The sequence below is a fragment of the Chinchilla lanigera genome, unplaced genomic scaffold, assembly GCF_000276665.1.
Source record: "Chinchilla lanigera isolate Chin_1 unplaced genomic scaffold, ChiLan1.0 scaffold00080, whole genome shotgun sequence".
Classification (NCBI taxonomy): Eukaryota; Metazoa; Chordata; class Mammalia; order Rodentia; family Chinchillidae; genus Chinchilla; species Chinchilla lanigera.
The window spans coordinates 907,418-931,404 of NW_004955481.1; the positions used below are offsets into that span (position 1 = coordinate 907,418).

General features: G+C 41.9%; 2 protein-coding genes across 13 annotated transcripts in view; one reads left to right on the top strand and one right to left on the bottom strand.

Annotated features, from left to right (window-relative positions):
- The first annotated feature begins 23 nt into the window (after positions 1-23).
- Positions 24-12,196, top strand: Tsr1 (TSR1, 20S rRNA accumulation, homolog (S. cerevisiae)). The gene is made up of 15 exons (XM_005402590.2): positions 24-988; positions 1,171-1,274; positions 1,567-1,786; positions 1,896-2,030; positions 2,430-2,854; positions 4,687-4,846; positions 5,370-5,527; positions 6,111-6,304; positions 7,082-7,244; positions 7,881-7,991; positions 8,854-8,986; positions 10,182-10,298; positions 10,709-10,849; positions 10,949-11,023; positions 11,827-12,196. The coding sequence occupies exons 1-15, from the start codon at positions 892-894 to the stop codon at positions 12,003-12,005; spliced, it is 2,412 nt and encodes an 803-aa protein (XP_005402647.1). The 5' UTR covers positions 24-891; the 3' UTR covers positions 12,006-12,196.
- A 78-nt stretch (positions 12,197-12,274) lies between these two features.
- Srr (serine racemase) overlaps positions 12,275-23,987 on the bottom strand; it is a 20,375-nt gene continuing 8,662 nt past the window's right edge. For 11 of the 12 annotated variants that reach the window (XM_005402588.2, XM_013503372.1, XM_013503364.1 and 8 more), the window contains 7 exons: positions 19,868-20,039; positions 15,731-15,857; positions 15,321-15,424; positions 13,822-13,941; positions 13,623-13,697; positions 12,937-13,146; positions 12,275-12,521 (listed from right to left, as the gene is read on the bottom strand). In XM_005402588.2, coding sequence (XP_005402645.1) covers positions 12,300-12,521; positions 12,937-13,146; positions 13,623-13,697; positions 13,822-13,941; positions 15,321-15,424; positions 15,731-15,857; positions 19,868-20,039 — 1,030 coding nt within the window. In that variant the 3' untranslated portion in view covers positions 12,275-12,299. The remainder of the gene's footprint in view (positions 12,522-12,936; positions 13,147-13,622; positions 13,698-13,821; positions 13,942-15,320; positions 15,425-15,730; positions 15,858-19,867; positions 20,040-23,987) is intronic. The other variant, XM_013503374.1, reaches the window with a different exon arrangement.

The window sequence follows — 23,987 nt, forward strand, 5'->3', positions numbered from 1 at the left end:
GCAACGCGCCTGCTCCCTCTCCGAGGGCGCGAACTTGCATTGTGAGCGTCGGTTAGCTAGTACTGCGCAGCGCCGGGCTGGTCGGCCCTCAACTCGGCTAGATGCTAACTTCTATCCGAAAGAAGGGAGAGCAAGGGATTGGAACGCCGGCGCCCCGGCTGTAGGTCCCCAGAGCTCGATCTGCCCGCGAAAAGCCAGCGTTCTCTGTCTGGTTCCACTGCTCCCTGTGGAGCTCACGGCCAGCCCTCGGTCTTGGTTGCAAAGTGTGTGGGAAAAGATGTGGGGCGCAGCTCCAGGTTCTAGAGAACCAGAGCCCCAGGGCAGGAAGGCCAGAGCCATTCCCCCCCTTTGGAATCGCTACGTCCCTTCTTGAGCCCACGTGAGAGCAGATTGGATTACTGGGACCTCGGGGTCTTGTGTAGAGCTGGTGAGGGTGAGACAAGCGCGTTCTGCCTTAGAACTTGAAGGGAAAGAAAAGGTTGCTCAGTGATCCCACTTGCTGTTGCAAACTAAAGACTGGCGTGTGCGAGTCTATAGGTGAGAGGAGGGGCTTGGGCCTCTGGGCCACGAACGGAGTATGCCATTCAACATTTTGCTACGCGATGGAACTTTACAGTACGACAAGTGAAAATATAAGTGGGCAAAATAGTCTTCCTGGACTGAGAGAGCACATTCTCCTGTCTTAAAGCTTCTTAACCACAGGCTGCAGCGTGGGAAAAGTTCCCACGGTAGTTCTGCTGAGACTCCAAAGCCAAGCTCTCAGGCTGGAGGGAAACACCTCGCGAGAGGGTGCGGGAGCCCCGCCCCCGGAGAGCCCGCCCCCCTGCAGGGGACCGGAAACCCTCTGCCTAGGCCGGAAGTATTGCTGACTTGGCGCATGTGAGCCGCAGCATGGCGGCGCACCGATCTGGCCCGCTGAAGCAACATAATAAAGCTCATAAAGGCGGGCGGCATCGGGGTCGAGGATCCGCACAGCGGGACGGCAGAGGTGAGGAGACAACGTATAAAGTGTTGTTAGTCGATACTAGTTGCTTTTCCCAGGCCTAAATTGGGCTACAGTCCCTGGCCTGGGACCCGCAAGAAAGGCCCATTGTGAGGACCGAGAAGGGGTGCCCCTTTGTCGGATTTCTGTTACCGAAAAATCACAGGCCCTTCTAATTGCTCCCTCAGGCCGCGTGGAACTGAAAGTCCTGTGCAAGAAGGTGAGAAAAGAGCTCAGCAGAGTAGACCAGAGGCATCGCGCCGGCCAGCTCCGAAAGCAGAAAAGGGAGGCGGTAAGAGGAGGAGTTTGGGACGTGATGCGGGTTCTCTACCCTTCTAGATACATACTTTGAACTGTGGAATGACCTGGAAGGGGCTGAAGACGGAAAACCACGCCAGAGCACGTGCCAGGTCTTCACGTTTAGGTTTAGGCTAGAGCATTCTTTGCTTTAGTGCATCCTCCTGCCACCCCCTGCCCCCTGACGTACATGCGGCCTTTAACCAGAAAAGTGCTGGTTAGGCGTGGGGGCATCTGCAGTACTAGAGCAAATTACAGAGGTTTTTCTGATGCTTTTCTGTTCGCAGGTTCTGGCAGAGAAGAGACAGTTAGGCAGCAAAGATGGGGCTCCTCATCAGGTGCTGGTGGTGCCTTTGCATAGCAGAATTTCCTTGCCTGAAGCCCTTCGCCTGCTTCAGGATAGGAACACAGGGACAGTGCACCTGCAGGAATGGGAGAGCACACACCGCTTTATGATGCTGTGTCCTCGATTGAAACGTCGGTGGTTTTTTACAGCTGCAAAGCCAGGTTAGCGAATATAATATTTTTCCAACATTATGTTTGAGTATCAGTAATATCTCCTGAGTATAAGGTGTTTGTGCTAACCACTGCTTCTTATGGTGTCTTCCATTCCTAGGGGATCTGCATACTGTATTAGACATGGCTAAAGTGGCTGATACCATCCTATTCCTCCTTGATCCAGTAGAAGGCTGGGACAGCACTGGGGATTACTGCCTTTCCTGCCTCTTTGCTCAAGGCCTTCCCACCTATAGTAAGTGAGTTGGGGTACTGGAGGCTGGGGAAAGAAGTGAATTAGCATTTGTTGTGCACCTATCATTTTTCAGGCACTGTGTCTGACATCTGACTCCAGAACAAAGCTGATGAGTTGTATTTAGTTGGTGTTGGAATGTAGTTACAAATTAAACTTGGTCATTTGATTACAAATTTTCAATCAAGATGCCTTTTTTTTCAAGGTGCCTTTTTGTTTCTGGGCTGTCCCTTATTCAGAACAAGAAAGATAGGAAGTTTGGTTTTCGATGATATCTCTTGAAGGTAGCTAGATTTTGGGTTTTCTGGAGATCTCTAGGATCACAGAACTGTTAGGTTAGTGTTAGTTTGTGAACTACAGTGGGATTTTCATGTAATGAAGCTTTTCTTCTTTTGCTTACAGCACTAGCTGTCCAAGGGGTTTCTGGCCTCCCACCGAAGAAGCAGGTAGATTCCAGAAAGAAACTAAGTAAAGTAGTGGAGAAACGCTTTCCTGATGACAAATTCTTCCTGTTAGACACTCAGCAGGAGGCAGAAACGCTGCTTCGGCAGTTGGCTAACCAAAAGCAAAGGCATCTTGCTTTTCGAGATCGGCGGGCCTACTTGTTTGCCTACACTGCTGATTTTGTGCCAAATGAAGAGAATAACTTGGTGGGCATCTTGAAAATCTCAGGCTATGTTCGTGGGCAGACTTTGAATGTAAACAGCTTGATGCATATCGTTGGACATGGTGATTTTCAAATGAAACAGATTGATGCCCCTATGGACCCTTTCCCTTTAAATCCTAGAGTGATTAAATCTCAGAAGGATCCAGCCATGGCAGTGGAGGTAAGCTTAAGGTTTTGTTTTGAGACGCGCTCTTGCTATGTTGTCCAGGCTGGTCTTGAACTTCTGGGCCTAAGTGATTGTCTCAGCTTCCCATACGGTTGGGACTACAGGTGCATACCACCATGCAATTCAATATTGATTTGTTTTTTGTTTTTTTTTTTGAGATATATCATTGTATAGTCTAGGCTGGTCTCCAATTTGTGATCCTCTTGGCTCAGCCTGTTGAGTGCTAGGATTACAGGGGTTACAGAATTGTAGGATCACAAAGTGCTTCACATTGACTTTTGGAAAAGATACTGGGGATTGAATCCAAAAGCATGTACGTATTGTAGGGCTAGGGCTGCAGCTCAGAATGCTTGCCTAGCATGTGCAAGGCCCTGGGTTTGATACCCAGCACTGCTTAAAAAAAAGACACGTAGAGTCATAAGTAGTTTGGCATAGGATGCAGTGTTGGGGATTTTGGACTGAGTTAAATTCCTAGCCCCACACTGTTTTTGCTTGGTTGTTTGTGTGTGTTTTGGGGGTTTTTTGTCTTTTTGAGACAGGGTCTTGATGTGCAATTTAGGCTGTCCTTGAGCTCACTTTGTAGTCCAGGCTGGTCTCAAACTCACAACAATCCTCCTGCCTCGGCCTCCTGAGTGCTGGGATTACAGGCATGCCCCACCATACCTGGTGCTTGTTTCTTAAGGCAGTCTCTAAATTGCCCAGGCTGTGTTTGAACTTGTGATCTTTCTGCCTCAGATTCTTATCATGCTGGAATTGAAGGTGTGTACCACCAAGCCCAGTGAGATGGAAATTTAAATTCAGAAGAGGTAGTCAGTGCACTAGATTCAATGAAGAAACTGCTAGTTCAAAATAAGGCAATAATCAACTACAAATATGTTGGTAAATTATATTTACCCAGCATTTTTAGATGCTGTGCACTATAACTGGCTGTGAGTTTATAGAAGAAACACAAATTTGGTTACTTTTGTCAAGGAACTTAATTTAATTTAGAAAAACATGGCAAGCACTGGTGTCTTAGTTACTTTTCTCTTGTTGCTGAGACAAAATACCCCACACCGAAAGTTAAAGGAGGAAAGGTTTATTTAGGTCACAGTTTGTAGGGTGGCACATGGCAGAGGAACAACCATTCATGGTGGCGGAAGACAACAAAAGCAACAAGGGAGGAGACGAGACTGTCCCTTATATTGTATGCAGGCTACCTACCCTAGGGTCGGTGTAGCACATAACACCCTTAATCCTAGCCAGACTATGCCAAACCAATTAGTGGATGATTTACTAATCACACACCCTTAATCTCAGCTTCACACACTCTAGATTCAGCCACCTCTGAAAAAGCCCCATCACCCCATGAGGCTTTGGGGAGACATCTAGACACAAACCATAACAACTGGTGAAATAAAGATTAGGATAGTCTATGGTTAAAAGTACAGACTTGCTGTGGAAGTTGAGAAAGTGGTTTTATAGCAATGATCAGAGTTGAGCCTGGTGTTGAAGGATGAGTATGATTTATGAGTTGAGCAAAAGTGAAAGAATGTGTTTGAAGATAGAGACAATATGAACCCTGGCACAGTGATGGAGGAAAGAGTTTCTTAGAATTTTGAAGAAAGCTTAATAGAAGTGAGGAATATGATAAGCAGATTATGAAAGGCCTCAAGAAGCAAGCAGGGGTGTAGAGTTAAAATGTTAGGAAATGGTCATTTGCAAAATTTTGACAGGTTTTGATTGTTTCACGCATCTATATGAAGACTGATGTTTCTGGTTGCTGTGTTAGATCTAGTAGATTTTTGGTTAATGTTTGACCGGCCAATACCTCCTTTGGTTTTCAGGTTTGTGCTACAGATGCTGTAGCTGATATGGAAGAAGACCTTAAGGTCCTAATGAAGGCAGACCCTAGCAGGCAGGAGTCTTTGCAAACAGAGGCTATCCCAGACCCAATGGATGGGGAGCAAACCTGGCCCACTGAGGAGGAGCTGAGTGAGGCAAAGGGTTGGTAGTGACAAACTTGTTATTCATTTGACGTGAAATTGGGGTTTTGGTATAGTTATCCACAGGTTAGCTGCTCATACCCTATAGGGTAGAGTGGGTTAAGGTCATAGTTCTCCCTTACCTCCAGATGCTGTATGATTGCATTAAGCAAACACAGGATAAAACTTTGCTCCATTTCTCAAAATTACTTGTGTTACTGGTTTTTGTTTTTTTGTTTTTTGGTCTTTTTGAGACAGGGTCTCACTCTGCACTTCAAACTGTCCTTGAGCACTGGGATTACAGGCAGGCGCACCACGCCTGGCTTGCGTTACTATTTTATAGTGAACAGAAAACAACTTTGGCTTTACTGCAGGGTTTATTTAAATGTCCATTGCTAATTCTGAGACAGGTAAATTAAATTAGAAGTATTCTGTTTATGGCATCTGCTACTTTGCCATGGCAGCAATATCTAGTAACTTGGTAGGAAAGAAAACCAAGTGATGGGGGTAAGGAGATACAAAACTTACTCATTTGTGCTTTATAGACTTGTTGAAGGAAAGTTCCAAGGTGGTAAAGAAGGTCCCCAAGGGAACATCCAGTTACCAGGCTGAATGGATTTTGGATGAAGGTGGTGAAAGTGGTGAGGAAGGAGATGACTATGATGATACAGAACATGAGGATTTTATGGAAGAGGAATCTCAGGTAAGGCAGTAGGCCCTTAGGCTACTTCCATATATAACAAGAGACAAAATGCAATAGTGACCTTTATTTTGTATTTTTGTTGTGTTGGGGATTAAACCGAGGTCCTTCTTGCTGAGCTACTTTCCCAGACCTTTTTCATTTTTTATTTTGAGAAGGGTCTCACTGCTAAATTGCCAGGCTAGACTCAAATTCAAAGTCCTCCTGCCTCAGCCTCCCAAGAGTGCTAGGATTATAGGCGTAGACTGTCATGCAGTCCGGACCTTTAGAGATGTTTGGTCAGCTTCTTAGGAATAACTGCTGTGACTAGGAGATAAGATTTTTTTTTTTGGAGACAAGATCTCACTATGTATTCTAGGTTGGCCTCAGACTTGGAGCAATTTTCCTGCTTCAGCCTCCCAAGTGCTGGAATTACAGGTGTGCACCATCATGCCTAGCTAAGGCTTTTGTTTTATGACTTTTTATTAGAATTTATATTGGTTGGGACTCCATGTGTAGTGAAATTACTTTATTCTTAGCTTAATGGTCTTTGGGGTAGACATACTTTTTTTCTGAGGTAACTACAGTATAATCCATTATTTTACAGTATGGGAGTGGTGAAGAAGAGGAGGAGGAATGTGAAACTATGACAGTAGGGGAGTCTGTGCGTGATGATCTGTATGATGAGAAAATGGATGAAGAGGCTGAGGAAAAAATGTTGGAGAAATATAAACAAGAAAGATTGGAAGAGATGTTTCCAGATGAAGTGGACACACCCCGTGATGTGGCTGCTAGAACTCGGTTAGTCAACAAGTTTAAATTCAAACAAGCTTTTATTTAAAGCTTCTGTGAGTCAGAACTATGTCACTGTAATGGAAAAGAAGAAAAATACATTGATCTTGCACCTGAAGGGTTACATTCTACAAGGGAAAGTGACATGCTATGGGAAACTCATATGTAATCATGTTCTAGACTATAGTATAGACTAATGTTATAGGACTCTTATGAAGGAGAACTATTAAGGTTAATTTAGCAAATACTTCCTGTAGGAGGTACTATTCAGTTAAGTATATAACATTAGAAGACTTTTGGAGAATTTGGGTATAAGAGCAAAAATAGAAGTATGAAGATGTAGATGATTGTGTCTGGTCTGAAAGTGAATCTGATTAAAACTAGAGAAGTTATATTGGATATCAGAGTGGTAAAGCTATCACCAAGAATCTTGTTTGTTATGTTAAAGAGCAACTCCCTGACACATATGAGGGAGCCACTGTAAATTTTCCATCTAGTCAGGGAGAAGCTTAGGTGTGGTTCTGAAATACTTGTTAAAAGCTATTTCATTATGTGGTCTTTTTTGGTACTGGGATTCAAACTCATGACCTCGCACTTGCCAAGGAGGTGCTGTGCTGCTGAGCTATATCTTCAGCCCTTCAGGATGTGATCTTGATTCAAGGTCTTAGGTTATTTTGAGATAATGTTTAGAGTTCTTTTAAGACAGAGTGGTAGTTTAGAAATGATATGAGCCTTGTGTAGCACTATATAATCTCTTAAGTTTCTTTAAAATCTCCTGTATCTTAGATTTCAGAAATACAGAGGCCTCAGGAGCTTCCGGACATCTCCCTGGGATCCTAAGGAAAACCTTCCTCGAGATTATGCTCGTATCTTTCAGTTTCAGAACTTTACTAATACTAGGAAACGCATCTTTAAAGAGATTGAGGAAAAAGAGGCTGAAGGAGCTGAGGTATTTGCCTTTCCTTGTCCATGCTATAATCTGTGTACCACAATGTTGTGCTGCTCCTCTTGGCATGAGAGTACTTAATTTAATTTGTGGGTTTTATTTTTTGACACAGGGTTTCACTATGTAGTTCAGGCTGCCCTTGAACTCACTTTGTAGCCCAGGCTGGCCTCAAACTCACAGGGATCCACCTGCCTCAGTCTCGCGAGTGCTGAGGTTACATGCCTTAGTTTAGTTTTGTATTGTTCATAATTCAATTTGGGGAACCATTGAGTCATGGACAAGAGTGATATTAGGAACAAAGAGACATCAGCTGTAAACTGAAGAAGTCGAGGTATCTATGAAAAGCAGTCTTGAAGGGTAACACTGGCTTTAGGGTAGTTTGAGAGACTTTTAATGCATTTGGAGAAATGTTTCGTTATTATTGGGACTTTAAGGGAATACTGATTTTTTTTTTTTGTCTTTTTTTGAGACAGGGTCTCACTATGCAGTTCAGACTGGCCTCGAGCTCACTTTATGGCCCAGGCTGGTCTCAAACTTCAGTGATCCTCCTGCCTCAGCCTTCTGAGTGCTGGAATTACAGGCGTGCACCACCACGCCTGGCTAGGGGAATACTGATTGTTTTCTGCTTCCTTCTGGCAGGTTGGCTGGTATGTCACACTTCACGTCTCTGAAGTCCCTGTCTCAGTGGTTGAGGACTTCAGGCGGGGAACACCCTTGATTGCATTTTCTTTGCTACCTCATGAACAGAAGGTAAGTTAAGTCTTGTGGGAATGAGTTAAGAAACTCTCCAACCCATTCACGACATTTTGATCATTGGGACGCAAAATGTGTCATGATTTTAGAAATCAAAGAACAAAAGAGAGCGGTCAATGATGGTTTTAACCCAAAATGTCTGAACCTGTCTGAAGCATCTCTTTGATGCAATCTTTTTGTTGCTCTGAGACCTCTCTGAGATAGGTATGTTTCTCAGATTTGAACAAGGGCTGGCACCCTTAAAAATAAAGGTTTATACCAAGGTGCAAATCTCTCTTCTCTAGGGAGCCAGTAGTCATGCACACTGAGTATGTGACAGCTCTGAAGTTTGGTCAGTGTGAGTAAGGATTGAGGAAAAAGAGGCTTCAATGCATGTTTTTGCAGTGTATGGTGAGTGAATGATTTGAAGGCTGATGACTTTGTGTCAGGTGTTGACCATTTTTCATGTTAGATGCAGGAAGGTAAGCTAGTTTTAAAAGATTTATGAGCCAGGTGTGGTGTTGCCACGCCTGTAATCCCAGCACTCAGGAGGCTGAGGCAGGAAGATCATTGAGTTTGAGGCCACCCTGGGCTGCAAAGTGAGCTCAAGGCCAGCCTGAACTGCATAGCAAGACCCTGTCTCAAAAAGACCAAAAAAATAAATAAAAAATAAAAGGTTCTTGAAAGCTCTGATCAACCCATGTTCACCCCTAATGCTAGTTGTCACTAAAGGATAAACCTGTGTCTCATCAATTATCATCTGCCATTAATTATCATTGTCAGTTCTTACTGTTTATCTGATACTTGTTTGATTTTGCCTTATTTCAGGTTAGGTTGTTGTATTTTTAGACCATGAAACATTTTCTTACTTGGTCCTCAGATGTCAGTATTGAACATGGTGGTGAGCCGGCACCCTGGCAACACTGAACCTGTGAAAGCCAAAGAGGAATTGATTTTCCATTGTGGATTCAGACGTTTCCGAGCCTCACCTTTATTCTCTCAGCACACTGCAGGTTAGTAGTGGGGAAGCTTCTTGGTTCTTGTCTATTTTAATGTCTCTTAGGAGACTGACTGTTGGTGGGGAGGTAGGTGGGGAAGGCACAGAATAGAGTTCAAACTTAGAGATCACAGTTCAGTACTCTGACTTAGGAGCCAATGATGTTTTTTATTTATAATGTCTGAACCTATCTGAAGCATCACCATGATGCAACCTCTGTTGCTGAGGCTTCTTTGCCATGAGTATTTGTTCCAGTCGGTTTTGAATCAGCAGCTTTATGAAAAAGGAATGTGTCAGTATGTGGGAACTTGGTGTCTGGTGTGCCACTGTCATCATGAAGTAATAGGGGCAGGATGTGGCCCAGAATTGGGTAAAACGTGAGTTTCAAGGTGTTGAGACTAGCCAGGCATGGTGGCGCACGCCTGTAATCCCATCACTCGGGAGGCTGAGGCAGGAGGATTGCTGCAAGTTCGAGACCAGCCTGGGCTACAAAGTGAGCTCATGGCTGGCCTGAACTGCACAGCGAGACCCTGTCTCAGAAAGACAAAAAAAAAAAAGAAAAAGGTGTTGAGACTAGATGAGAATTTGGAAAGTGGTAGCCAGGGACATTTGTGTGGCAAAAATGACTATGCTCCTACATATTAGGAGTAGCAAGATGGGTTGCCTACTAATTTGGTAGCTTTTGAAGATAACCTTAGCTCACTCATCCTTTAGCACTGGTAGGACAGATGAAAACAGGATTGATGGTGCTTTGGAAAAGTTTTATTACCCAGCTCTTTGCAGTAAATGGTTTGCCAGTCCCGGCTCAAGACTAAGTGCTGAAGATTTAGCAGAGGAGTCTCAATAAAGCACTGATTTTCAAATAACTTGGCATCAGAATAACCTGGAGAACTTTTTGGAACCTAATTTTAGTTTGGTCCCCAAGATTTCTGTCTCTAGTTGCAAAATGACAGGGCTGGGGTATATGTCTTTAGTAGTACTGAGATGGGGAAATGTGTTAAGCCTTAGTAGGGCCAAGAACACAAGCTGCTTTCAGTTTCAGTTCAGTTTGGCAGCTGGACTTGGGTTGTAGCCCAGTGCCTGGCTAGCATGTGTGAGGCCTTGTGTTCATTCCCCAGTACTGGAAGGAAAAAAACGCAGCGATAAGGGTTTTTCCCTATGGTTTCTCACAATGTTTTGGATTTTTTCTTTTGTAACCTTTATCATTGCAGCGGATAAACACAAATTTCAGAGATTTCTGACTGCTGATGCAGCCTTGGTGGCAACAGTATATGCACCAATTACTTTTCCTCCTGCATCTGTGCTTCTTTTCAAGCAGAAAAGCAATGGTGAGTTGAGTTCATGTCAGTGATCAGCCCTACCATCTTTAATAGGATTATAAGTTTTATTTCTATATTTTGATTTGGGAGCCAAACAGTATGGAAAATGTAATGAAGGTTTTCAATCTCAGCCTTTCAATGGTTATAAGCCAGGGATGATAAACTTGGTTTTTTGTTGTTTGCAACTCTTAGCTAATCAGTAGAGACTGCTCTGAGTGCTATATTTAGGATAGGTTTGGGCATAGGCTCAGTAGGAATATCATTTAGTGGTCTTTGCTATGAACACAGGATAGGGCGATAGTACATACTAATTTTAAGATTTCTCCAAGAAAATCTTATATATAAGCTGTCTTTAAATGGACTAGATCAACACATGAGACTGTAGGCTCCTGAACAGCTGCTTTCCTTTCCCCCTTTAGGAATGCACAGCCTCGTTGCTACAGGATATCTATTGTCAGTGGATCCGGACAGAATGGTCATCAAGAGAGTTGTCCTGAGTGGTCATCCCTTCAAAATTTTTACTAAGATGGCAGTAGTGCGGTACATGTTCTTCAGTAGGGGTAGGTATGAAGGAGATGGGATCCGACTGCCTTTGTGGTATGAAGATTGGGCTTGTATTTGTGGGTATATTCATCTTGGTCTTCTCTGTGTGTTTTAAGAGGATGTCCTGTGGTTTAAACCAGTGGAACTGAGGACAAAGTGGGGCCGCAGGGGACACATCAAAGAGCCTTTAGGTAAGGGAATGTGGGATTTGGAATCTCACCTAGCTTTCTCCACTGCTACCAAAGGAGCATTGGGTTTCAGGTTCACAGCTTTAAATTTTCTACCTCTCCCCCACCCCCCACCCCCTGCCTCCACTGGGGATAGAACCTAGGGCAAAGGCAAATGCTCAATCATTGAGTTATACTCCTAATACTTTTTATTTTTAATTAACTAATTATAAGTAAAATAAAAGATATAGGAAATAAGTAGATGGGCTTTTTGTAAATGGGAAGGGGACCAAGAGATGGAGGGAGGGGGAGGGGATGGAGGGGTTTAAAAAAGTTAAGGTGCATTGTGTACATGATGTGCCAGCTCCCCATGAGGAATGTGATCATTATGTACTACAAACATGTAATAAAGTAAAAACTGGAAAAAGGTTTTTAAAAATTGATTAGTTTTATAGTATTAAAGATTGCCCCCAAGGACTTTGTACTGAACTATATTCCCAACCCTTTTTGTCTTTTTATTTTGGGCCAAGGACTCACTAAGTTGCCATGCCTGGGTTTGAATTTGTGGTCCTCCTGCCTCAGACTCTCAAGTAGCTGGGATTGCAGGCATGCAAAAATTTTCTCCTTTTACTACCATGTTCTTTTATTTTTCTTTTTTGTTTTTGTTTTTTGAGAAGGTCTCACCGTGTAGTTCAGGCCATCCTTAAACTCACTGTGTAGTTCAGGCTAGCTTCGAACTTGAGGTGATCCTCCTGCCTCAGCCTCCCAAGTGCTGGGATTGTAAGTGTGTGCCACCACAGCCAGCTAACCTACTGTTTTATTTTTAGGTACCCATGGCCACATGAAGTGTACTTTTGATGGGAAGCTAAAATCTCAGGACACAGTACTGATGAACCTCTATAAACGAGTTTTCCCCAGATGGACTTATGATCCATATGTACCAGAACCAGTATCTTGGGTGGACAGTAAGATTTCTTCAACAATGCCTGAAGTGGACATGGAATAATGGATTTTGTCTTACTCCTGCCAGTTAGCACTTCCAGGATGGGAGCCTATAGATTGTGATAGAGCCTATAGTCTGTGGTTTTTGCTTTAGCCTGTCTCTTAGTTGTCCTATTTACAGAACGCTTTTTGGCCTAACAAATGTCTCAGTTAAGTATGGAAGTTTTTCTACTACAACTTAATTTTAAAAACCTATTCAATCTTCCTGAAATTTGTATTTTCCATTAGGATTTTGAAAACTAAGAGGAGTATGGAAAACAACAATTTCATGTATGTAGAGACACTTAATCACATCTCTTCATTTTGCATAAATGAATGGCTGATTGGGACCTGGCCTTTCAGCTGGCTTCACCCAAGTCAGGGAAGTTAAGTCTACATTTCCACCACTTAGCACAATACAAATGTTCTTTACTTCTGGAGAAACTGTTTGAAAGTTGTGAGACAGCACAGCAGCTACTCCAACACCAGCTGTAGGTTCAATGAGTAGTTTCATCCTCTCCCACACAAGCTGGGTTGCATACTGTTGACAGAGAAGGAAGTAACGATAAGTGAGGTAGGAGAAGGTAAAGTCCAGTAGGTTCAATTCTAAAGGCCCATAAAGGATGTGTGCTGTGTTTGACTTTTTATGTTGCTCTGTATGTATGCTTGCCAATGAAGCACGCATACAGCTTTCATTCCTACCTAATACTTTCAAAAGGTTTGTCAGTACATGTAGGGCACTCTCCCACATGTCATGAAGTCACCTACTTAAAGCCCCACAGAGCTGGGGATGTGGCTCAGCACAGCACCTGCCTGGCAAGTGCAAGGTCCTGAGTTCAATTCTTGGTACTAAAAAAAAAAAAGCCCAAAGATTAGTTTCTTCTCTTAACAGAAGGTTCTTTTTTGCCTTAGTGACTATACTATTCTTATTACAGCTATTCCTATTGGAGACTTACCTTAATTTCATCCTCTGTAACAGTGAAGACGTCATCCACAAGGTCCCTTATGATAGGCCACGTGTTTGTGCCAATGCTGGCTTTGACACCATCTGCTACAGTTTCTGGAGGACAAGCATTGGGGGTCAGTTCCCCTTTCAGTTTGGACTGGTAGCAGTCATCTGCATTCAAGGGTTCAGCAGCATATACCTTCACACTAGGTTTCAGAGCCTGAGAAAAGAATATTAGATACCTTAAAACTATCCATAGCATGTGTGCAGGCCTAAAACAGGCACACTAGATCACACATTTCTACCTGAGAGTCTTCTCCTTAACAGACGTAGTAGAAGTGTGACCTTAAAGCATTTCATATAGTAAGTTGTATGTTTAATACCAGCCTTTAGTTATCTGTATCACAACTGGTTCTGGTAATTCCGGAAGAGTAGGCTCTGTCGTGGATAATAGTTCGGTGAAATGGATTCAGGGAAAGGACTGAAGGTGTCATTCAATGTAACCATACTGTGTTATAAAATCATAAGTAAAGAAGAGGGTAGTAAAGCTCAGAAGGGCTTTGCGTCTCAGGTTCCAAGAGATGTTGGGAAAGAGTGGCAGTTTGGAGGGTAGTGAGCACATTTCCACAGTGCAGTATGATGTAAATAAATCCTCAGTGCCAAATGCAAGAAGTCTGTCAGAAGCTGTTTTCTCACCTTAACTGTAATTGCTATTCCAGCAACCATTCCTCCTCCGCCTACAGGTACCACCAGTGCATCCACCAAGGGAACCTTTAGTAAAAATATAAATAGGTCAATTAGTAAGCAATTTAGTATCTACACATAAAGTAACCAAATCTCTTGCCAAACAGCTTTACCAGTAGCTAAATAGAAGGAACTAACTAGGCTGTTTTACCTGGTTCAGCACTTCCAGGGCAATTGTTCCTTGCCCAGCTATTACTGCAGGCTCTTGGTTGGGATGTACCAGGATGCCTTCTGTTTCTTCCATAATTCTTTTTGTAACCTTTTCCCTAGACTGAAAGAGTACAGTAACTTGATTTGCATCTAGTATTTTTCAGAAAGTTGGTTTAGCAGTTTATTGACCATTTGCTTTTTGTCAGAACAAAATATACCCTGTCCTCCAAGAAAGTTATATTCTTAAAAGTGGGATATAAGTAAACATGTGGTATATGTGCAAGTACTGTATAGCTAAGTGAAAGCAGTGCAGAGGCGGACCAGGAAGGCCTTCTGTAAATTGCAAGATGACGGATATGAACAGTCACTGTGGATGTGCAGAACATTGCAAGGGTGTGGTAGTAGCACGTGCCAAGGCTGCAAGGTAGGAGCGGTTGACCTTTCTGAGCAACTAGTAAGTGTTGTGATTGGCATGGTGTGTGTGGGGACGGAAATGGTGAGATGAGGTCAGAAAGCTAGAAATTGGTTAGTTCATCTAGGCCTTAAATAATACAAGAACTTCAGTTGGCTGGGGAGGTGTAGCTTAGTGGAAAGAATATACTTAGCACGTGTAAGGCCCTGGGTTTAGTCCCCAGCACCAAACAAAACAAAACACTTTCAAAAGCTGAGTGTGATGGCACATCCCTATAATCCCCACACTCAGGAGGCTGAGGCAGGACTGAATTTGAGGCCAGGCTGCACTACATAGCAAGATTTAATCTCAAAAAAACAGTCTTTGGTTTTTCACTGTGTATAGGTGGGAAACGATGGGAGGATTTGATTTCACAAAAGCCAAGTGCTAACTTACTAAATGGGTAGCTTTGATTGCTCTGGAGAACAGACGAGAGGTATGAGAGTGAAAGCAAAGACCAGTTAGGCTACTAAATCTAGGTGGTGGTGGTGGAGGCTGTTAACAGTAGATGGATTATGGAAATGTTTTTGACAGGACAGACTTGGAGATGTGAGAGTTATCAAAAGTATTTTCCTTCAGCAACTCGGATAAATGTACATGTTGGCGTGTATTAAGATGACAAAGATTGTGGAAGCGGGTAAGATCAGGAGTTTGGTTTTATTTTTTATTTTGGCTTTTTGAGACAGGTCTCCCTATGCAGCTCAGGCTGGCTTGAGCTCACTTTGTAGCCCAGGCTGGTCTTGAACTCACAATGATCCACCTGCCTCAGCCTCCCGAGTGCTGGGATTACAAGCGTGCGCTACCACGCCAGCAGGAGTTTGGTTTTAGGCATAGTAGCTTTGAGATGCCTCTGAAGATGACCAAGTAGCAATGTTCAGTAGATGCTGGATATACAAGTGTGGAGTTAAGGGGAGAGATCAGGACTGGAATTGAGTAGAGATGTTATTTTAAATTGAAATTAATGAGACCATCTTGAGTGAGCACAGATAAAGAAAAGGTTGGACAAATGAAGCTATTAAGGTATTATTGGAGACTGCTTTCCTCCTTACCTCATCACTCTGCTCACTGTATATTATGGAAGCTCCATAGGCTTGTATTGCCAGTTTTTTACAGTTGGGAGCCGTTTGGGGCACCACAATATAAGCAGGAATCCCTTGGAGGGGAAAAACATGTTAGTATAAGTCAAGAGACTTTAGTATAAAAACTTAGTTTATTTTGCTTGTAATCAGATAGGGACTCCTTTAGAAATTTACTTCCCGGGGCTAGGGATTTAGCTCACCGGCAAAAGCGCCTGCCTGGCAAGCGCAAGGTCGTGAGTTCGGTTCCCGGTACCGGAGAAAAAAACCAAAAAAAATAAATAAATTTTCTTCCCATATCTATCACCTCTCCCACTAAAATCAAGGATAATTTTCCACTTTCTGATAATTCTACCCGGCATCCTGAGAAATTAATCAAGTACCTTCCAGTTTGGCAGCGTAGGTGAGAGCCTGGCCATGGTTCCCACTGCTGTGAGTAACAACAGCTTTGGGCTTCCCTTCTAAAGTGGCAGGAATTAAGGCTCTGATGGCATTAAGGGCACCACGAATCTGGAAAAGATGATGAGTTCATGTACAGTCACTCACCGCTTTGTGATGGGGACTGTTTTAAGAAATGCATCATTAGGCAGTTTCCTTGTGTGAACATCCTAGAGTATAATTGCCACAACTTAACTTTCTAGGCTAAAAACCTGCACAGCATTCATTTTACTACACTAAAATGAATACTATAGGCAGTTATAACACAATGGTAGATACGTATATAAACTGAGAAAGGATACAGTAAAAATTACAGTGCAAGAGGTAAAAATGGTAAGGGCACTTACCATGACTGCAGTTTGCAGGACTAGAAGTTGCTCTTGGCGAGTGGTAAATGAATATGAAGGCCAAGGACATTACACTACTGTAAACTTCATAAACATTGTACACTTTAGGCCACATTGTTTATAGAAAGTATTTTTCTTCAGTAAATTAACAGCTTAATGTAACTTTATAAACTTTTAAATTTTCCTTAACCTTTTGACTTTTGTGGTAACATTTAGTTTAAAATATAAACACTGTGTAACTATGCAAAGATAATCTCCCTTTATACCCTTATCCTATAAGCTTTTTTATATTTCATCTTATGTTTTATGTTTTGTGGAACTCTTGACTCAAATCCAGGGCTTGATACACACTAGCCAAGTGCTTTACCGCTGAGCTACACCCTCAGCCCTTCTATTTTAACGTTTCAATTTTTTCACTTTTTAAACTTTGTTAAAAACCAAGAAACACACTAGCCTAGGCCAGTGGTGGTCATCTTGTGGCATGTGTGCCACAGCAGGCTTTTGGTTACTGAAAGCACTAAAGGGTTCACCACCACTGGCCTAGCCCTATGCAGGGTCAGGATCATCAATTTACTGTCTTCATCTACACATTTTGTTCCACGGGAAGGTCTTCAAGGATAATAACGTAGAGGATAGCATTTATAACAGTGCTGTCTGGAATTCTGGCCTGCTACCCACCCACTACACCCAAGTGCTAGAGATAAAACCCAGGTACATCCTAGGTTAAGTGCCCTATCACTGACGTATACCCTCAGTCCAGCTTTGTGTGTGTGTGTGTGTGTGTGTGTGCATGTGTGCATTGGGGGCTGAACTCAGAGACTGCTGAGCTATATCCCTAGCCCTTAATACTTTAATTTTGAGACAGGGTCTGTAGGTTGCCCAGTTTGGCCTCAAACTTAGACTCCTCCTCACACAGCCTCTCACCATGTCTGGCATGAGAGACTTCATGTTAGCAAACCTCAATTGATACTGCCTCAAAGTTCACTCACTTAATATTTCCTCTAGATATAAAAGTGATCCCCAGGTACAGTGGCACATGCTTGTAATCCCAGCACTCTTAGAGGCTGAGTCAGGAGGATTGCCAGGAGTTCGAGGCCAGCCTGGGCTACAAAGTGAGTTTGAGGCCAGCCTGAACTATGAATTACATAGTGAGACCCTGTCTCAAAAAGAAAAAAGTGATCTCTTGAAAGCACAAACCTAGTCATCTCTTTTTTTTTGTTTGTTTTTGTTTTTGTTTTTTTCCGGTACTGGGAATCAAACTCACAACGTTGAGGTTGCCAGGCAGGCGCTGTGCTGCTGAGCTAAATCCCCAGCCCCTGTAGTCATCTCTTTTATGGACTATTCTGTAAGATAAAAGTATAAGTTCTTTTTAAGTTAAAGCCTTCTTGTTTTCTGAGACATGGTTTGGTTATGTAACCTTGAATTTACTATGTAGCCCAGGCTGGCCTCAAACTTGTGGCAGTCTTCCTGCCTCAGCCTCCTGAATGCTAGGATTACAGGTGTGTACCACATTAATCAGTTAGTTGCAGCCTTTTTAAAACATCTGGTACCTCTTATGTTGCTTCTAGTTTCCTTCCTAAGTTAGCTCATACCCCCATCCCTTTAAACATGGTAATTATTCCCCAACTCCCTGTATGTAACCAGTAAAACTTGGAACAAATATCACCTGTTCAACTTGGCCAAAAGCAACCATTTTATTTTTTTTTAATTTTTTATTTTTTTTTATTTTAAAGAATAAAAGAAGGATAACATAATAATAGGGGGGACTTAGCAAATTACAGACAAAATGGTAGGAAATTATCAATGGTTATCGTTTTACATATTATTATCTACAAAATAGTTTCTCAGGAAAACAAATAGACAAATAATAGTGAGTCAGACAAAAGAGGTAGGAGATTATCAAGAGTTGTTGTGCCATACTTTGGTATCTTCAAAGTGGCTTGTAAAGAAAATAAATAGAGCTATACATGAATGACCTATTGAAAAATCATTAACTATTCTCAATGGTTGTTGTAGGAAACACATAATAATAAACATACATTATGAAATAGGATAGGAACATTACAAACTTAACACAGTTATGGATAGATTAGTAGGAAAATATCAATGGCTGCTGTAATACGTGGTGGTATCTTCAAAGTGAAAAGCAACCATTTTAGATCTGGGTGTTGTGGTACATGCTTTTAATCCTATCTCTTGGGAGGCTGAGGCAAGAGGACTGCCCAGAGTTCAAGGCCAGCCTGGGCGACATAGTGAGACCTTGTCTCAGAAAAATAAATGAATAAAAATTTTTTTTTTAAAATAACCATTTTATTCTGTTGTTCTGCGGTACTTGTTCATATGTCTTAAGACATTTTATCTGTTTATTTGTGGATCAGCTTGTCTTTCCACTGAGACAGTATGGATGAAGGATAAGGCATGTTATATGTATGCCCAGTAGTTCCTGCAAGTAAGTGCTTAATGTGTGATGAGCAAATGAAGAGAAATCATGGTAGAAGCAACGGGTAATAAGATATAGTTTTGTTTTAAAATTTTAAAAAAGCTCTTTGTAGGGAATGAATCTTTCAGTTCAGGTTCCCAGAGGGGATCTTAGGCTTAACTAATTGGTTAGAAGATTTTACTAATAACAAACAGAAGTCTTATCTGTGTGTGTGTGTGTGTGTGTGTGTGTGTGTGTGTGTGTGTGTGTAGACAGTACTGGGGACTGAACCCAGGGCCTTTGTACTGAGCTACATCCTTAGCCCTTTTAGTTTTCTTCTTTTGAGACTGGGTCTCGCTGTCACCCAGTTGCCTAAGATGGGCTCAAACTTGTGATCTTCCTGTCTCAGCCTCCCAGAGTACACCACCATGCCTGGCTTACAAGTCTACTCTTATGTATGAAAGGCACTGAAATATTTTACAAAAAAAAGATTTTATTATCTGAAAGTTTAGCTACATTTAGCTCTTCTGTATTCAAAAGGTATCAATGTGTAGCGAGCTGTGTGTAACAAAGTGTATGCTGAAACACTCCCCATTCCGCCAGGAATAGTCCTGGTTGATGCCTACTGTGATGGATGTTTTTTGTTTTGTTTTGTGGTTATGCAGTTTGAATCCAGGGTTTCAGTGCATGCTCAGTAGGTGCTGCACCATTGAGCTTCCTTCCTTTTGAGAGACAGCATGTCAACTTGCCTAGTTTGGCCCTGAACTCCTGGCTCAAGCAGTCCTCCTATTTATATGCCAGAGTAGCTGAGACCAGGTGTGTGCCAGCAGACCTGGCTCATTGTCTAGCCTAATCAATAGTAGTTCTTTTTTTGACTGTCAAATATCCTGGTTTGGGCAATAAATATTATACATAATATATAAATTACCTGGATAAATTATATATATGAGTCTAAAGAATTTTAAGATTGTATAAAAGTAGCTTGTCAACCCTGATGTGAAGTAAGTAGAACTTGAAAAATTCTGCAACTAGCCAGGTGTGCTGGCACACGCTTTTAATCCCAGTACTTGGCAGGCTGAGGCAGGAAGATCGTTGCGAGTTTGAGGCCAGCCTGGGCTACAAAGTGAGCTTAAGGCCAGCCTGAACTACATAATGAGACCCTGTCTCAAAAAGACAAAAAAGAAAAAGAAAAATTCTGCAACCTTTTAACTATAAAAAAGGTATTCTATCTCATGAGTGGTCAGAATTAAATAAAATTACAAATGAAGGGATTTGAAAAACACATACTTGAGTATAATAACAAAAGGGATTTTTACCTTAAAAGATCCAGTTTTCTGGAAGAGTTCACATTTGAAGAAAAGACTGCGCCCTGCTACTTGATTCAAAATGGAGCTTGTTAGCACTGGTGTGAGATGTATATAATCTCGAATGTTGATATGAGCTTTTTCAACATCAGCAAAGGAGATGCAGTACTGAGCACACATGGTTCTGGAACCCAGGAATAAGAAAGAGGTCAAATCAAAGCCTTAGACCATGTATTCATTGAAAAGATTCTGAGTGTGCATAATATAGAATTGACCTGGCACTCGTGGTGTTATGTGAAATTGTCTCCTTTATTGAATGCCAGAATTTCTCTATAGAGGGTACTTCAAGCTGAAGTTTTTGGTGATAACTGATGGTGCTTATGGAAGTTAAACTTACTCCCCCACTTACACAATCCTTCTCTTGGCATTGCCACTGGTCTATACCTTGCTTTTCCCATCACTTTTGCAGGTACTTCAAAATCAGCTACTATAGGTTTTACTTTTTTTGATATTAGGGAATGAACCCAAAACCTTCACACTTACCTACATCCCAGAATCTTTTTTATTTTCTACTTTGAGACAGGGACTTGCTAAGTCATCTAGGCTGGATTCAAACTTGCAATCCTCCTGTCTCAGCCTCCCATGGCATACTACCATGCCCAGCTTTGTTTTGTTTTTGTTGTTTTGAGATGGAGGCTTGATATGTTGTCCAGGCTGGTCTTGAACTCTTAGACTTCAGGGATCCTCTTACCTCAGCCTCTCAAGTGTTGGGACTACAATGGTATACCTGACTTAAAATTTTATTTACTTATTTATTGTTTGTCTTTTTGAGACAGGGCCTCACTATGCAGTTCAGGCTGGCCTTGAACTCACTTTGTAGCCCAGGCTGGTCTTAAACTCCTGGCAATCCTCTTGCCTCAGCTTCCTGAGTGCTGGAATTACAGGTGTGTGCCACCACACCTGGCTTAAAATTTCATTTATTTCTATGGTGATGGAGACTGAACTCCAGGGCTTCAGGTATTCTAGGAAAGAGCTCTATCACTGAGCTACATTCTGAATTTGTATTTTTAAGTTTTGAGACAATCTCAGTAAGTTGCCCAGGCTGGCCTTGAACTTGGAATCCTCCTACTTCATCCTCCCTAGTGGAGTACAGGTCTGTAACACTGCATCTACCTTAAATTTTTATTTCTTTAAAACATTACTTAACAAATTGCCTACAGTACTACCATTTTAATAAATTAATCAAGCCTGATGTGGTGCAGACCTGTAATTCCACCACTCTGGGGTCTGAGGCAGGAGGATCACAAATTTGAGCACAACCTGGGCAATTCAGTGGGACCTTGTCTGAAAATCAAAAATGAGGAAATGGGGCTGGGGAAGCAGCTCCATGCACTAGGCCATGTGCAGTCCCCAGTACTGCCAGAGACCAAAACTGCTGTTCATTTTCTGTTTCCCACCCTGGGGAGGGACGTCTTTGGCTTTTTTGAGACAAGGTGTCAGGATGGCTTTGAGCTCATTACATAGCCTAGCCTGGCCTTGAACTTGCAGCAATTGTCCTGCCTCAGCCTCCCAAATGCTGGGATTACAAGTGTGTGACACCATGCCCCCATGCCTGGCTCCTTCCATTTTTTCAGTATATAGATATTACATGACAGTAAAATCAAAGCAAACATTTTCTTCTTCCATTTGACTTAGTTTATTCAAAGTTTCCATAATTACAATTTTCAGTAATTGTACTCTTTATGGTAGATTTGAAACATGAAGTTTCTCTATTTTTTGTTTATTTATTGGCCTCGTGAGATAGGGCCTTCTTCTGTAATTCAGGCTGGCTTTGAACTCACCATGTAGTCCAGGCTGGCCTCGAACTTGTGGCAACCCTCCTGCCTCAGCCTCCCAAGTGCTGGGGTTATAGATGTACACTATCACACCTGGCCATTTTCCCTTACTATGAAAGCAATCCATGGAAATAAAAAAAAATTTAATTTGAAAATACAGAGATGTATATTGGGCTTGGTGGCATGCACCTGTAATCCCAGCACTTGGGAGGCTGAGGCAGGAGAATCACTGTGAATTTAAGGCCAGCCTGAATTACAGAGCAAGAAACTGTCTCAAAACCCGCCTAAAACTCAAAGGTGTAAAAAGAACATGAAAGTAACTATTAACCCTCCCTACCAAAATACAACTGCTATCTAAGCTCTGGTAATTTATCTATCCATATTTACATATATATGGCTGGTAAAACTGGCTGACAGGTTAATTTTTTTCAGACATTAAATATCTATGAATTTTTTTAAAGGATACATTCACCCAACCTTTTTTTTGTATGTGTTTTGAGATAGAGTCTCACTATGTAGTTCAGGCTGGGCTTGAACTTGTGATCTTCCCAAGTGCTAGGACTACAGGTATGTGCCACCATGCCTGGCTTTTTTTGGTTTTGTTTTACATACAGGATCTTGGTATGTTCCCAGCACTGGGGAGGCTGAGGTAGGAGGATAACCATGCGTTTGAGGCCAGCCTGGGCTACACAGTGAGTTCAAAGCCAGCCTGAACTACATAGAAGATCCTGTTTCCTTTTTTTTTTCTTTTCTTTCTTTTTTTTTTTTTTTTGTCTTTTGGAGACAGGGTCTCCTATGCAGTTCAGGCCTTGAGCTCACTTTGTAGCCCAGGCTGGTCTCGAATTCACAATGATCCTCCTGCCTCAGCCTCCTGAGTGCTGGGATTACAGGCATGTGCCACCATGATCAGCTCAAGATCCTGTTTCAAAACCAAAAAAAAGATTGCCAGAAGTTCTGCTGTAAAATGTATCAAAGAGGAGCACAATTGACAATTAAAAATACTGTCTTCACCCAAATATGCATGCCTTCCAATTTCAGTAAAGCCTTTCTCATATTAGATTTCTCAGTATTTTTTTTGTTTTGTTTTGTTTTTTTTGGCACCAGGAATTGAACTAACAACCTCACATTTGCCAGGCAGGTGTGTGTTGTGCTGCTGAGCTAAATCCCCCAACCCCTTAATCAGTTTTCTTGTACAAAGTTGTTTTTTTTTTGAGACTGGTAGTGCAGGCTGGCCTCAAACTCCCGGCAATTCTCCTGCCTTAGTCTCCTGAGTACTGGGATTATAGGTGTGGTACCACAATGCCCAGCTGTTGTTGCTTTTGAGGAGATCCATTTACCATTAGATTTTAAAATTACTGATGATGTCTATGAAAATTAATAATCTTTGTTTACTTACCACGACAGGATGCTTTCCTAGGTTGTTAGCTCTAACTTTTATAGTTGATTCCCCACTTTTTATTTTTTTCTAGCTTCAGATACAGGTTTAGAGTAGTGCTTTGAAAACTATCTTTAAGAGTTTGCTTCTCAGCTAGGTATGGTGGCACATGCTTGTAATTTCAGCACTGGAGGCTGAGGCAGGAGAAGCCTCGTGAGTTTGAGGCCAGCCTGCACTACATAGTGAGACCCTATTTCAAAAAATAAAGAGTTGTTTGCTTTTCAACTCTTAAGATCTCTCCTTGCTATGCTGTCTTTATCCTCAGCCTCTATAGGAATCCAGGAGCTCCTCTTAAAATGAGTACTTCTTCATATTAGCTCTTGGCAAGAACAAGAACTCTAGTTGGAACTCCTTGGGTTACCTACTGACATGTGAACTAGTAACTGTGGCTTCTGAAAAGGAATATACAACTCTGTCCTCACTCTTTTTTTATTTTAAAGAGAATAATAATAAAAAAAGAACAATAGCAAAATACCAACAACATAGACAAAAACAAGACAAAGCAAAAACAAAAATGATACAGGGTTTCAGAACAAAATGATGGGAATTAACAGTGGTTGCTATATTACATATTGTTATCTTCAGTGAAGTTGCTCAGATTACCAGATGTAAGAATGCAAGATTGATCAAACCATTAATGAGAATTTAAAAAAAAAACATTAGAAACAATACAGAGTTTCACTTGACAAGATGGTAGAAATTCACCAATGGTTGTTATATTGCATATTGTTGTCCTCAAATTAGTTAAGATTACCAGATATAAGCATGCAAAATTGGTCAAAGAAATATTTAGACATTAACTGTTCCTTTCAATAAACCATTAGACATCAACAGTACAGTCATGCCAGTTATCCATATATAT